The sequence below is a fragment of the Mandrillus leucophaeus genome, unplaced genomic scaffold (assembly GCF_000951045.1).
Source record: "Mandrillus leucophaeus isolate KB7577 unplaced genomic scaffold, Mleu.le_1.0 Scaffold374, whole genome shotgun sequence".
NCBI classification, from domain to species: Eukaryota; Metazoa; Chordata; class Mammalia; order Primates; family Cercopithecidae; genus Mandrillus; species Mandrillus leucophaeus.
The window spans coordinates 1,627,722-1,639,270 of record NW_012103965.1 but is presented as its reverse complement, the minus strand read 5'-3'; the positions used below and the strand labels follow the sequence as shown (position 1 = coordinate 1,639,270).

Sequence of the window (11,549 nt, the reverse complement as noted above, 5' to 3'; positions counted from 1 at the left end):
CGAGCAGCCTCTTCTCTCTCGCTCTGTTGCCCAGGCTGGAGTGCAGTGGCGCAATCTCAGCTCACTGCAACCTTCACCTTCTGGGTTCAAGCAATCCTCCTGCCTCAGCCTCCTGAGTAGCTGGGACTACAGGTGTGCACCACCATGCCTGGTTAATTTTTGTATTTTTTTGTAGAGACAGGGCTTCACCATGTTGCCTAGGCTGGTCTTGAACTCCAGGGCTCAAGTGATTCACCTGCCTCTGCCTCGCAACATGCTGGGATTACAGGCGTGAATTACCATGCCCGGCCCCAGCCTCTTCTTTCTCAGCCTCAGTTTCCCCTCTATATGATGAAGAGATTAGATTGGAATTCCTCTAGCTTCCACTGTGATGAAACTCCAAGATGTCTTCAGCATCTCTCCAAGGTCCAGATCCCGGTAGATGGGAGTGGGGTGTGGACACGGAATTCACAGAGAACAAGAGTGAGGACACCTGGTGGTACCTACCCGGGAGAAATCTTCTGGCCTTAAAGCCCCCGCCCTGGAACAGGGGTGGGTGGAGGGGGACAGGGTGCGGTAGTTGTGGGAAGCTAAAAACACACTTGAGAAAGGTTTCTCCAAAAATATGTCCATATTTTAATCATGCCTAAAGTCCCACCTGGGAAGCCTAAGGACTAGAAGCCCAGGACTTGGAGAGCTGAGGCACGGAAGAGGCTGTGTGCAGAAGTGAGCCATCATCGCAGGAAGCTGGCCAGCAGGCGGGCCAGTGTGGGGCCCAGCAGGGCAGGCAGGACCCAGGGCAGCAGCTGACCCGGGGCCCCGGACCTGAGCACCATGCGCTGCCCCGGCCGCTGCAGGGGCCTGACATTGTTCGTCATGTTCAGTTTCTGGTCCTTGTCGTAGTACAGCTTCTGAGAGAATGCCAGGATCTGCGAAAGCGACGGGCTCAGCGGGTGGGGGCAGGGGGAGCTGCACTCCCTGCCGTGTGACCTCAGGCAGGCACCTCGTCCTGACCTGGGAGCCCTCATTAGGAAAGAGGGGCTCTGAACCCCTGGCTCTCAAGGTGGTGGTGAAGATGATAAGAATAGGGGATGTAAATGAGGTGCGTGGCATAGGTGAGGGCTAAGTGCCCATTGGCTTGCTTTCATTCACACCCCAGGGGGCCAGCAATGCCTGCTTCTCTTGTCACTCTTACTACAGGACAGTGGCTCTCAAACTTAAGCATGCGTTAGCATCAGCTGGGAGGTGGGCTTGTTGGGCCCCAGAGGCCTGGGCTCCACTCCCAGAGCTCCTAATTCAGTAGCTCTGAGGATTAGCATTTCTAGCAATTCCCCTGGTGATGATGTTGACTCCACTGGTCCAGGGGCCGCCCTTTGAGAACCACTGTTTTGGAATGAAAGTAGTGCAAGGGCAGACATTTGGGCCCTCTGGACTCACGGCTGTCTCCCCAGAGCCTCCTTCATTGTAGAAACCCCAGCACCATTTTCTGAATGATTCCACCTTCCCCTGCCTCCCGTCTAGCCCCCAGTCTGGTGATGGAACGGCTCAGGCCTTTCATTCCTGTGTTCAGTGAATGTCCATGATTAACAATGGACTTCAGTTCCCTGGGCTCCCCACCCGTATCCTGAGGGACTTCTGAGGGCAGACAGAGGGATAATTTCTGGGGAGCCAGGCAGTGGGAGTCTATGCCCTACCCCGGGCCCTGTGCACCTGTTCTCTGTGAAGCTGAATAGGCTCCTGGAACACAGTCCAGACGACCTTCTCATCACAGGTCGGTGTGGTGAGTGAGCCCAGGTAGCGGAAGTAGTTCCTCAGTTTCTCCTCCTTGGGGAGCAAGTCCAGCAGGCTGCTCTCTGCCATCGTGGTGTTCATCTCTGGGGTGGGGAAAAAGGACACTGTCAGTGAGGGTGGGAGAAGGAGCCCCACTTCCCCTGCACTCTGAGAGCCCAGCTCCCTGCACACCCACTCCTTCCTTTGTGGGAGGAATCCCCTCCTCACCCCACGCCCTTCTCCCCAATCCTGACTCACCAGGTTTGGGGATATTAGACAGTGCCTCCACCAGCGGCCGGAAGCCCTTGTTCTCCTGGGGTCCAGCCTGGAAAGGGAGGGAAGGGTCTTGAGAGTCTGCAGGGAGCCAGTGGTGGTGGCCAGTTCATTCTCCTGATCTGGGGACGGAAGGCCAGGCAGCTTCTGGGATTGAGGCTCTGGGCTCCCCACCTGGCCCGGGGACATGCAACCCCAGAAACAGAGGCGGAAGTTGGAGTCTCCCCACCCCCTCCTGCCTCGCTGGAGTCCCAGGTCTCTGGATCCTAAGAAGAAGCTCTCAGCCACAGGTTCCCTGGGAGGTGAGGAATGGGAGTCCCACCTCCACCAGAAAGGCCAGCACCGCGATCTCGTCTTCAGGGTCCTGGGCCTCTTTCACGTTCCTCGATGTCCCCTTCTCTTTCTCATGTACTATGTGCACCTGGTGGGGGTGGAGGGGTGAAGAGGCAACCTCTGAAGGACGTGGACTACCCTGCTTGCCCAAGGCAGGTGCACACCCAGAGCCCAGACAAGGTCCCAGTCCGGAAGGGGCCCTCACCTCCATGGCAAAGTGTTCCCCATCCAGGCTGTGCTCGGAGCCCTTATCTAGAAAGTTGGACCAGTGCAGATGCAACTGTGTGGCCTGGTACCGGGCAGGCAGTCCTCCTCCAGAAATGCTGGCCTTGTTCCCCAGCAACATCATCACTGGGGGCACAGAAGGGGCAGAGTCCTCGAACCGGCCTCCCTCAGCCTCTTCCAGGCCCTCATCCCAGCTTCACCCAGATGGGACATTCTCTCCTGCCTCCCACCCTTCATGGGCTCCGGTCCTGGCCTGCACGGGTGGGGCGGGGTGGGACAGCCCTGGACCTTTCCCTGGCCTCCTCCTTGGCCTCCCTGCCTGTCTCCCCCTCTCCTGCACCCTCCACTGCCCCAAACTGCAGCTCTGGCCTGGTGCCTCCTCTGCGTCCACCTCCTCTGTGGTGCCCTGGCGTCCTCGGGGTAATGTCCAAACTCCTCAGGCCTGGGTGACCTGCCCCTGGGTCCCAGCCCAGCTGCCCCTGGGCCTTGCTTGGGCTCCGCCTGGGTTCACTCTCTGTTCTTCATCCACACAGAGCTCCTGGCAGTTCTCCGAACGTGCTGAGCTGTTTCATGCCTCCGCAGCTTTGCCCATGTCCTTCTTCCTGGAACGCTTCCTTCCCCCCATCCCAGACTGGTCTGACGAAAGTACCGAAAACGTACTAGAGTGTTCTCTCCTCTCGGAAGCTGTCCTCCCCCATAGGATTTTCAGCCCCCTCGCAGCACAGATGGGCCTGGGCCTGGCATGCCCTCCCGGGAGGAGCCCTGTCCTCTCAGTCCTCGGGGAGCTTGGGTGCCCAGGCCTGCCCGGGGCCTCCGTCCAGCCCACCTGAGTGTCCGTTATTTTGGACCGTCCACGTTTGCTTCTTATCGTAGCCGGAGAAGGAGAAGCGTCCCAGTTTTTTGTCCACCTTTGCCTTTCTGGTGACAATGTTGATGGGGGACTGGCGGTCCTTCTGGCAGTTTCCACCCCACTTGCCTGGCACTGAGCAGGGAGAGAGGGTGGATTGCGAGAGTCAGGGGTGCCTGGCACCAAAGTGTAGCCCCCACCGCCCCACTGAAGTCAGGCCCACCCACTCAGTTCCCACACGGCAATGCTTTGAGGCGGCCTGAAGGCTGTGCTTCAGGGATGCTCAGCTCAGAACTCCGCCCTCACCCTCCCTGGGCCTTCCTCCTCCTCCTCCACAGACACACACAAGCAAGGCTGGGGAGTCTAGCCCTGGTGTGGGACAAGGTGGGAACAGAGTTGCCAACTGTTAACTGTGAGCTCCAGGGCAGGGACGACTTCATGAGGTGGTGCACATCACCTCTCCAAGCCCTGGGTTTCCCAAATGTAAACTGGGAGCTGCAGAGATAATCTGCTTCCCTGGGATGCCAGAGAGTTTGAAGGAGATGGATGGAGAGGGCTTTGGAAGCAATGGAGTGGGACTCCCTGGGGGTTTCTGATGAAGGGCGCTGAGTATTATCTGAGGAATGGGAGGGAGAGGAGTAGCCCTGGAGGAGCTGGTTCCCCGAACCCTGGTGACCCCAACACCAGGAGGGCCAGGGTCAGGAGTGGGTGGGTGCACTGCTCAGTCACCAAAACACAGCAGACTGCAGGGTTTGCATTCGAATTGATCAGCATTGGAATAAAAGCGTAAAGGACCATCGCTCAGGCCCCCTGCAAGGGGCGTCACTGGGATAGAACCAACTCCCCGTTTTGTTATGGGAAACAGCAAAATGCCTTTTCTTCTTCAATGCTGCTGCCAATTCATTCCGCAGGGAATATGCCCTCTCGGTGACAGCAGGTGCCAGTGAAGACTCAGGCCACTCTACACTCCCTGGTCCCTGAGCACCAGGACAGGAGAGAGTGAGTGTGTGTTTGTGTGTGTGAGAGTGTGGGTTTGTGTGTGTGAGTGTGAGAGAGTGTGTGTGTGTGTGTGTGAGTGTGCATTTGTATATCTCTGTGTGTGTGTGTGTGAGAGAGAGAGAGAGAGTGTGTGTGTGTGAGAGAGAGAGAGAGAGTGTGTGTGTGTGAGAGAGAGAGAGAGAGTGTGTGTGTGTGTGTGTGTGTGTGTGTGTGCTGGGAACTGATATCTGCCTGGGAGGCCACCATCACCTCTCACCTTCCCACCCTTCCGGGGTCTCCATTTCGGCCTGCGTGGTGCCCACCATGCATAAACAGCAGTCCCCCGGACTGGTTGTACTCACCCAAGCAGGTGTCCTTGGAGGAATTGGCTTGACTTTCATAGCACCAGTGTGACTCTGGAGCAGAGAGGAAAGGTGTGAAGTGTGCGTGTGTGTGTCCTGTTGCTCCCACACACAGGAGGATTAGAGGCTGGGCCTACCCCTGGGGTTGGAGCCCTCCCTTGGGCTGGGATGGCATGTTCCTGGCAGTAGGATTGAGGACCTAGGGAAACTCAATGGAAAACTAAGCAGGGCTGATCAACAGGTCAGCTGGTGTAGGGCTCTGTTCCCCAGGCGGAGCCAGGCCAAGCAGCCACCAGCCCTCCAGGGAACCCCTGCGAGGCCACTCAGCTCTGACGTGGGGCTGGCCTGGATATTTCATTCCTTGGTCACCAGCCGCCTCCTCCCCGCTTACCTCCCCCACCCCAAACCTGGAAGGGAGACTCTGGTGAGAGGGGAAGAGGAGGACTCAGCCCAGCCTCCGCTCCTGGGACAATAGAGTCAGGTTCAGCCGGGCAGCCTTCCCAGATCCGAGATGAGGGAGGAGATTAGGCGGTCCTTCCCCAGAATGCCTCCCCACCTCCCCCCCGCACCCCACCGTGTGTTACTAAGATCCCTTCTTGGCTAGCGTCTCACAGCTCCTGCTGCGGGGAAAGCAGCCAGGCTTTCTCCCCTGCCCCCCAACCCCACAGTCCTGGTCTTTGGGGCCAGGCTGAGGGCTCTGCCTCAGGGCAGTAGAACTCAGCATCTCTGAAAAAAAGGCTGCACCTCACATGTCCCACATGGATGCAAGATGTTAATAAGAGGGGAAAGTGCATGCAGGGCAGAAGGGCCTATGGGAACCCTCTGTACTTCCTGCTGATTTTTTATGTGAGCCTAAAATTGCTTTAAAAATAAAGTCTATTAATTTTTTTTAAGGTTGCACCAGCAGGGCGAACAGAACATCTCATCCAGAGCTTGGCATTCTGGCTGGGCTGCTCAGGGGCCTTAGATGGGTTTGGGGGCAAGCCCCTTAAGCTCTCTGAGCCTCAGTTGTATCATCTGTAATATGAGACAAACATACCCACCTCACAGGGCCGTGGGGAGGATTAAAGGAGGTTTTAGGCAGCTTGGCACTTGGTAAAATCCCATCGACAACTCCTTCCTTCCCCCTCACCCCCACCCTCGTGGCCTCCTTTTGGGACCAGATGGCCAAAGCCAAGGAGGGGCAGAGAGAGGCGAGAAATGAAGTGACTTGGAAAGAACTCAGGATGAGGAAATTCCTAAGAAAAGCACGGTTCCCACTCAGCCAAAGCTGAGGCCTCTGAGCTCATCCGCCTTCTCCCTTCTTGCCTGGGCTGCCTCCACAATCCCATCTCCTTGTAGTCTAAGCCAGGACGGAGTCCTTGGAATGGGGACAGGATGGGGAAGGAGCCATGAGGGAGCATCCCCAGGAAAGCTGGCCACGAAGAGCCACTTTGGGCTTTGGAGTTTCCCAGCCCTGATCACTGCCTCTCCTGCTCTGCTGGCGTCACCTTTTTCAGAGTTGCAGTGTCTTCCCCCTGATGGTCCATCCCCAGCCCCGGGCAGGGCTCTGCTATCCCTGGGAGTTGCTGCACTTGGGTTACCCCCATGTGGGTGGATTCTGCAGAGAGCAGTGGCCACTTGCCACCCCAGCCCCAGCAGTAGTGGGGCAGAGCTCCGAAACCTCCAGCTCCCGCTCTGCCTTTGCTCAGTCTCCACAGGAGAGTTATCAGACATTCCAAGCCCCACAATCTTCCTCTGACAGAAGGCATGTTACAGGAAAGGGGTCCCGACCCAGATCCCAAGAGAGGGTTCTTGGATCTCACACAAGAAAGAATTCAGGGCGAGTCTGCAGTGCAAAGGAAAAGAAAGTTTATTAAGAAAGTACAGTGGTGACTGTCGCCTTCACACAGGTGAACTCAGAAGACAAAGGCGCTTTGGCTAAGCTGGCGGAAGCTATCGGGACCAATTACAATGACAGATACAATGAGATCTGCTGTCACTGGGGCGGCAATGTCCTGGGTCCCAAGTCTGTGGCTCATATCGCCAAGCTCCAAAAGGCAAAGGCTAAAGAACTTGCCACTAAACTGGGTTAAATGTACACTGTTGAGTTTTCTGTACATAAAAATAATTAAAATACAAATGTTCCTTAAAAAAAAAAAGTACAGTAGTGAAAGGACAGCTACTCCATAGACAGAGTAGGACATTCCCAAAAGTCAGAGAAGGAACACATCCGATGCGTTATATACATGGGGACGTGTGCTCTGCTACAGGTGTTTGTGATAAAGGATTAATTTTCTTAATTACTCTATTATGCAGGAATCGATATTGTTATTATTATTGAGATGGAGTCTCGCTCTGTTGCCCAGCCTGGAGGGCAGTGGCACGATCTTGGCTCACTGTAACCTCCGCCTCCCAGTTTCAAGCAATTCTCCTGCCTCAGTCTCCTGAGTAGCTGGGACTACAGGCATGTACCACCATACCCAGCTAATTTTTGTATTTTTAGTAGAGACAGGGTTTCACCATGTTGGCCAGGCTGGTCTCGAACTCCTAACCTCAAATGATCCACCCTCCTCGGCCTCCCAAAGTGCTGGGATTACAGGTGTGAGCCACCGTTCCTGGCCGATATTATTATTTTTAAAGCAAAATTAGGAATGCCTTTGGTCTCCAGATATCGGGGTATCTGGACCTTCCCAAGTCTGGGTCTGTGTCATAAACATTATTAATTTGTTCCGTTAACCATAAACATCTAGAGCTAGAAATGTCTGACTTTCTGAGAATGCAGCCCAGCAAATCCCGGCCTCATTTTCCTAGCCCTCACCCAAAATGGAGTCGCTCTGGTTCAAACGCCTCTGACAGGCGCAGCCACCAAATTCCCAGTGCCGGTGACTGAGGAGATAATAAATCAGAGGGCATTTGGACCACGACAGTTCCTTGCCATAATCCTCCCATGTCCCCACCCGAAGAGGTCTTGAAGGCAGAAGGGGTTTTGAAAGTTGGGCTGGTCTCTCCTCTGACTGGAGGCCACAGGGGCAGCCGTTCCAGGAGAAGCCTCCCTCGAGCCAGTGTCCCCAAGAGCCAGCTGTGAAGGGTGGAGCCCCCTGTGACTCGCCTCACAGCCTCCCTGGGGCACATCTGGTCCAGGCTTAGCTTTTCTTAGGAATTTGGTCTTCCCTGGTTCTGGCCGCAGCTCCTAGGTTTGTAGTGGTGACCGCTGATCCACTGTCTTAATCATGAAGACTTTTGACCTGCTTGGCTGAACGTGCTTTTAACTACCTTCTTCAGGAAGCAGAAGCCAGGAAAACATAATGGTGGTGAGGTCAAGGCCAGGGGTCTGGTCCATGTCCGTGGAGTGAAGGTGGGGTTCTGGTGGCAGGATCACCCACCACTCAGGTTCTTGTCCTCGTTGAATGAGAGGGCCACCCTTGCAGATAAGTACCAGCCCACTGACTCAGGTCACTCTGAAGAGGGCCTGGGAAGGAGAGGGACTACCTACCCATAGGTCTCAGTGTCCAGTGCCACATCCTACCTAGTACATCCACCCTGACCACAGGTTAGAGACTGAGAGCCCGTCGCCTGTCACCCAGCTACTGCCCCCCACCCTGACTGACCTGCCACCCCTCCCCCTTGTTTCAAGATGGCTGAGGAAGCGTCTCTAATGGACCTTGCTCACCCCACCTCCCCCTCTGAGGGACAGGGGATAATCCTGAAAAACAGCTCAGCACAACCCAAGTGTGCCCTGGGCAAAGTCTCAGCAGCTCCCAGCCAGGGGTCTGGGGCTCTGAAGGGGACCAAATATCCTCTCCCGTCCTCCTGTCTCAATGGACAGAGATGCTCTGGGTGTCTCCATATGCAACCTGGTCCCTTCTCAGCTTGAGTCCCCCATGGGATGAATGGACGTCAGGTCCCGGTCAGAAAGCCTTGGCACTAAAGGAGATCGCAGCTTGTGTGAGGGATGAGCTGAGACACATTCCTAACACTGGCCCCAGGCTTGGGGGAGAGCCCCATAAACGTGGTATATGGAGCACCGGCCACGTGCCACACAGGCACTGCACTAAGCACTTAAACCCAGTATTTTATTCGAACCCTTAAAACCCCTGAAGTCAGAATGACTACACCTGTTTTGCAAATGGGAAAGGAAGTGACTTACCCAAGACCACACAGCTACAAAGCGCCCGAATTGCAAAGCATTTCTCTTTCTACTGTCTAGCTGCTTAGTAGGTTTCCAGTGTCTAACCCTACAAATAAAAGCTTTCACATTCTGCTTTTTCTCTTTCTTCCCCCAGGGGCCCGGAGGAGAGGCTGCAAGATGCCCCTCGATCCTCTATGACAGCTCAGCCAGTCCCTGCTGCAAAGGGCACATGCTAGCTCCTCTGTGCAGAGGACACCTTCACCCCTCACTCCGAGGCTTTGAGGGTGGAGCACCTAACTTGGGAGAGGAGGTTTCAGCCTGCGTGGACCCCAAGAACCATCCGAGGGGTGGGTGGGCTGAAAACTGGCAGATGGGGTCTTTCTTGGTGATGGGGTCTGGGGTTGCAAAGAAGGTGCCTCCAGGATCGGATCTCTGTGTACAGCCGCTTCAAGCGCCTTTAGCTCCTTATCAAACATTAACATGCCTTTCCTGCCACCTCCCACCTAGAGGAATAATTAAGAGCTCGGCTTCACCATTAATCTTTAAACGAAAATCACCCTGTCCGGAAAGACCGGCTCCGCAGAGGCCTCGGGGCTCCAGGTCCCCCCGCCCCGGCCCACCAGGCTCCCAATTCAGCGCTGGGAGCTCGGGAGGCCAGGGGAGCTTGCGACCCTCAGGGGCAAGGAACCCGGGTGGAAAGGGCGACTCCCAGGACCCTGCCACACCGCCCTTGCTCTGGCCGCGGGGCAGTCGCCCAGCGCTGAGTCCCAGCAGGACGGACGGAAACCCACGGACAGACGGAGGACGCTGGGTGAGAAAACAAGGCTTGCGTTGAGGCCGGTCTGAGAAGCATCCTTTTTTTTTTTTTTTTCTTTTTTATGAGACGGTGCAGCAGGTTGGAGTGCAGTGGCGTGATCTCACTGCAACTTTCAGCTCCTGGGTTCAAGCAATTCTCCTATCTCAGCCTCCCGAGTAGCTAATGTTTGTATTTTTGGTAGAGATGGGGTTTCACCATATTGGCCAGGCTGGTCTCGAACTCCTGGGCTCAGGTGATCCACCCGCCTCTGCCTCCCAAAGTGCTTGGATTACAGGCGAGAACACCCGCGCCCGGCCTGAGAAGCATCCTTATCAGGGACTCCCAACTCTTCTTGCCCCGGGACGCCGGCCACGCGCACACCCTCACCGCGTACACGCGTGCACACGCTCCCCCGGCCGCCGCGGACACGCGTGTGCACACACAAGCTCGCGCGCTGCTCGGTCCTCCCGCACCCTCGCGGCCCCCGGCGCACAAGCAACCCGGGACCCACGCGCCGCCAACGCGCACAGGCAGCCCTCGGGGAGCCTCTGCGGGGCGGGAGCTGGGGGCACGGAGGGGGCCGCCGAGGGGCACCTGGGGCCGGAGCCCGGGAGCTCACCTGCAGCGGCCGATGGCCGCGCCGCGGACAGGGCCAGGAGCGCCAGCAGCATCCACATCTTGCGCGACAGCAAAGAGGCCTCTGGGCCGGGGGTCGCGCACCGAGAAGGCCGCCGCGGGTGCAGCGATCCTGCCGGCCTGCGTTTTATAGCGGAGCAGCAACGGGAGGGAGCCCCGACAGCTGGACGCGGGAGGCGGCTCCTCCCACTGGCGGGGCCTGCCCTCGCCTCCCCACCTTCCCCCTGTCCCTCATCTGAAATCCTCCGCTCTCCCTGTCCCCCGCCCCGACCTGCCACCTCTTGCCCTGTGCCCGAGGCCCCCTCACCCACTCTGCGTCCTCTCCACTCAGAAGCGGCGCCTTGCCCCTCCCCCATCCTACTCCTGGTCCCTGGTTTGGGAACAGGGACGCGACACCACAAAGTGCTTGACCCACACAAAGATGAGTGCCCCGATGATGACTTCGATCATTTTGGCGCCACCCCTGCGCAGTGGTCTTGAATGGGAATGGCCTTGGGATGGGGGTGGGGGTGGAGATGGCCTGGAAGAGATGAGAGGCTGAGGGGCGTGTCATGCCGTTTGTTGAATCAGTGGCCGCAGAAAGCCTCTCTTGTCTCTCCCAGGCAGCGGTCATTGATCCTCTCTCTGGGTCTCATCTCTTCCATTTCCTCCCGGGCTGCTCCAAACTTAATTTCTAAGCAGACCAAAGACCTCTCTTCAAACACAGAGCAAAGCTGTCCCTAAACTGCCCTTGCTGGTGTTTATGTGATGAGCAGGGAGGGTTGAGGGGGCAGAATTAAGAAATGGATTGTAAGAGGACTCGGTGAAGGAGAAACTGATGGGGTCAAAGGGGAGGAGCTAGGTTCTTTGAGCCCCCCAGGTGGAGAGATGAGATGGGAAGAGAAGAGACTGGGATCTGAACGGACCCCTAGTTCTCCCATTTGCCAAGATCTCCAGAGGAGTCCAGGGAAAGTTCCCTTAAGGGCGGCTCCAACATTTGGGGAAATGGGGTATCCCCGCAACGCCCCCAAGCTGCCTCTTGTCTCCTCTCTTAGCTGTGCCCCCCTGCTACTGCAGGTCCTCTGTGTCCCATAGAGGGTGGGGGCTTCTGTGAGAGTTTGGGAAGCTCAGGCTGGGGTGCGGGAGAGGGACGGGGAACCCAGCAGTGGACCTGGACTCTTCTCCTTTAGCCACTTCCCCACCCGCTGCCAACCTGTCAGTCCCCACCGACCTTCGAACCCGGGCTAGGGACCTCTGAAG

General features: G+C 56.8%; 1 protein-coding gene across 1 annotated transcript; it reads right to left on the bottom strand.

Annotated features, from left to right (window-relative positions):
- Window positions 1–591: 591 nt before the first annotated feature.
- CA4 (carbonic anhydrase IV) lies at window positions 592–10,443 on the bottom strand. The gene is made up of 8 exons (XM_011990239.1): window positions 10,294–10,443; window positions 4,768–4,821; window positions 3,407–3,562; window positions 2,561–2,706; window positions 2,345–2,443; window positions 2,008–2,074; window positions 1,690–1,853; window positions 592–908 (listed from the first exon to the last, which is right to left on the bottom strand). Exons 1-8 carry the CDS (start codon window positions 10,349–10,351, stop codon window positions 714–716), a joined length of 939 nt encoding a protein of 312 aa, XP_011845629.1. The 5' UTR covers window positions 10,352–10,443; the 3' UTR covers window positions 592–713.
- Window positions 10,444–11,549: the final 1,106 nt, after the last annotated feature.

Coding starts and splice junctions, on each gene's coding strand:
- CA4 (XM_011990239.1), bottom strand. CDS start 10,351: ATGTGGATGCTGCTGGCGCTCCTGGCCCTGTCCGCGGCGCGGCCATCG. Junction 4,822..10,293: donor GCGGCCATCGGCCGCTGCAG/GTGAGCTCCCGG, acceptor TCTCTGCTCCAG/AGTCACACTGGTGCTATGAA. Junction 2,444..2,560: donor GGGAACACTTTGCCATGGAG/GTGAGGGCCCCT, acceptor CACCCCCACCAG/GTGCACATAGTACATGAGAA.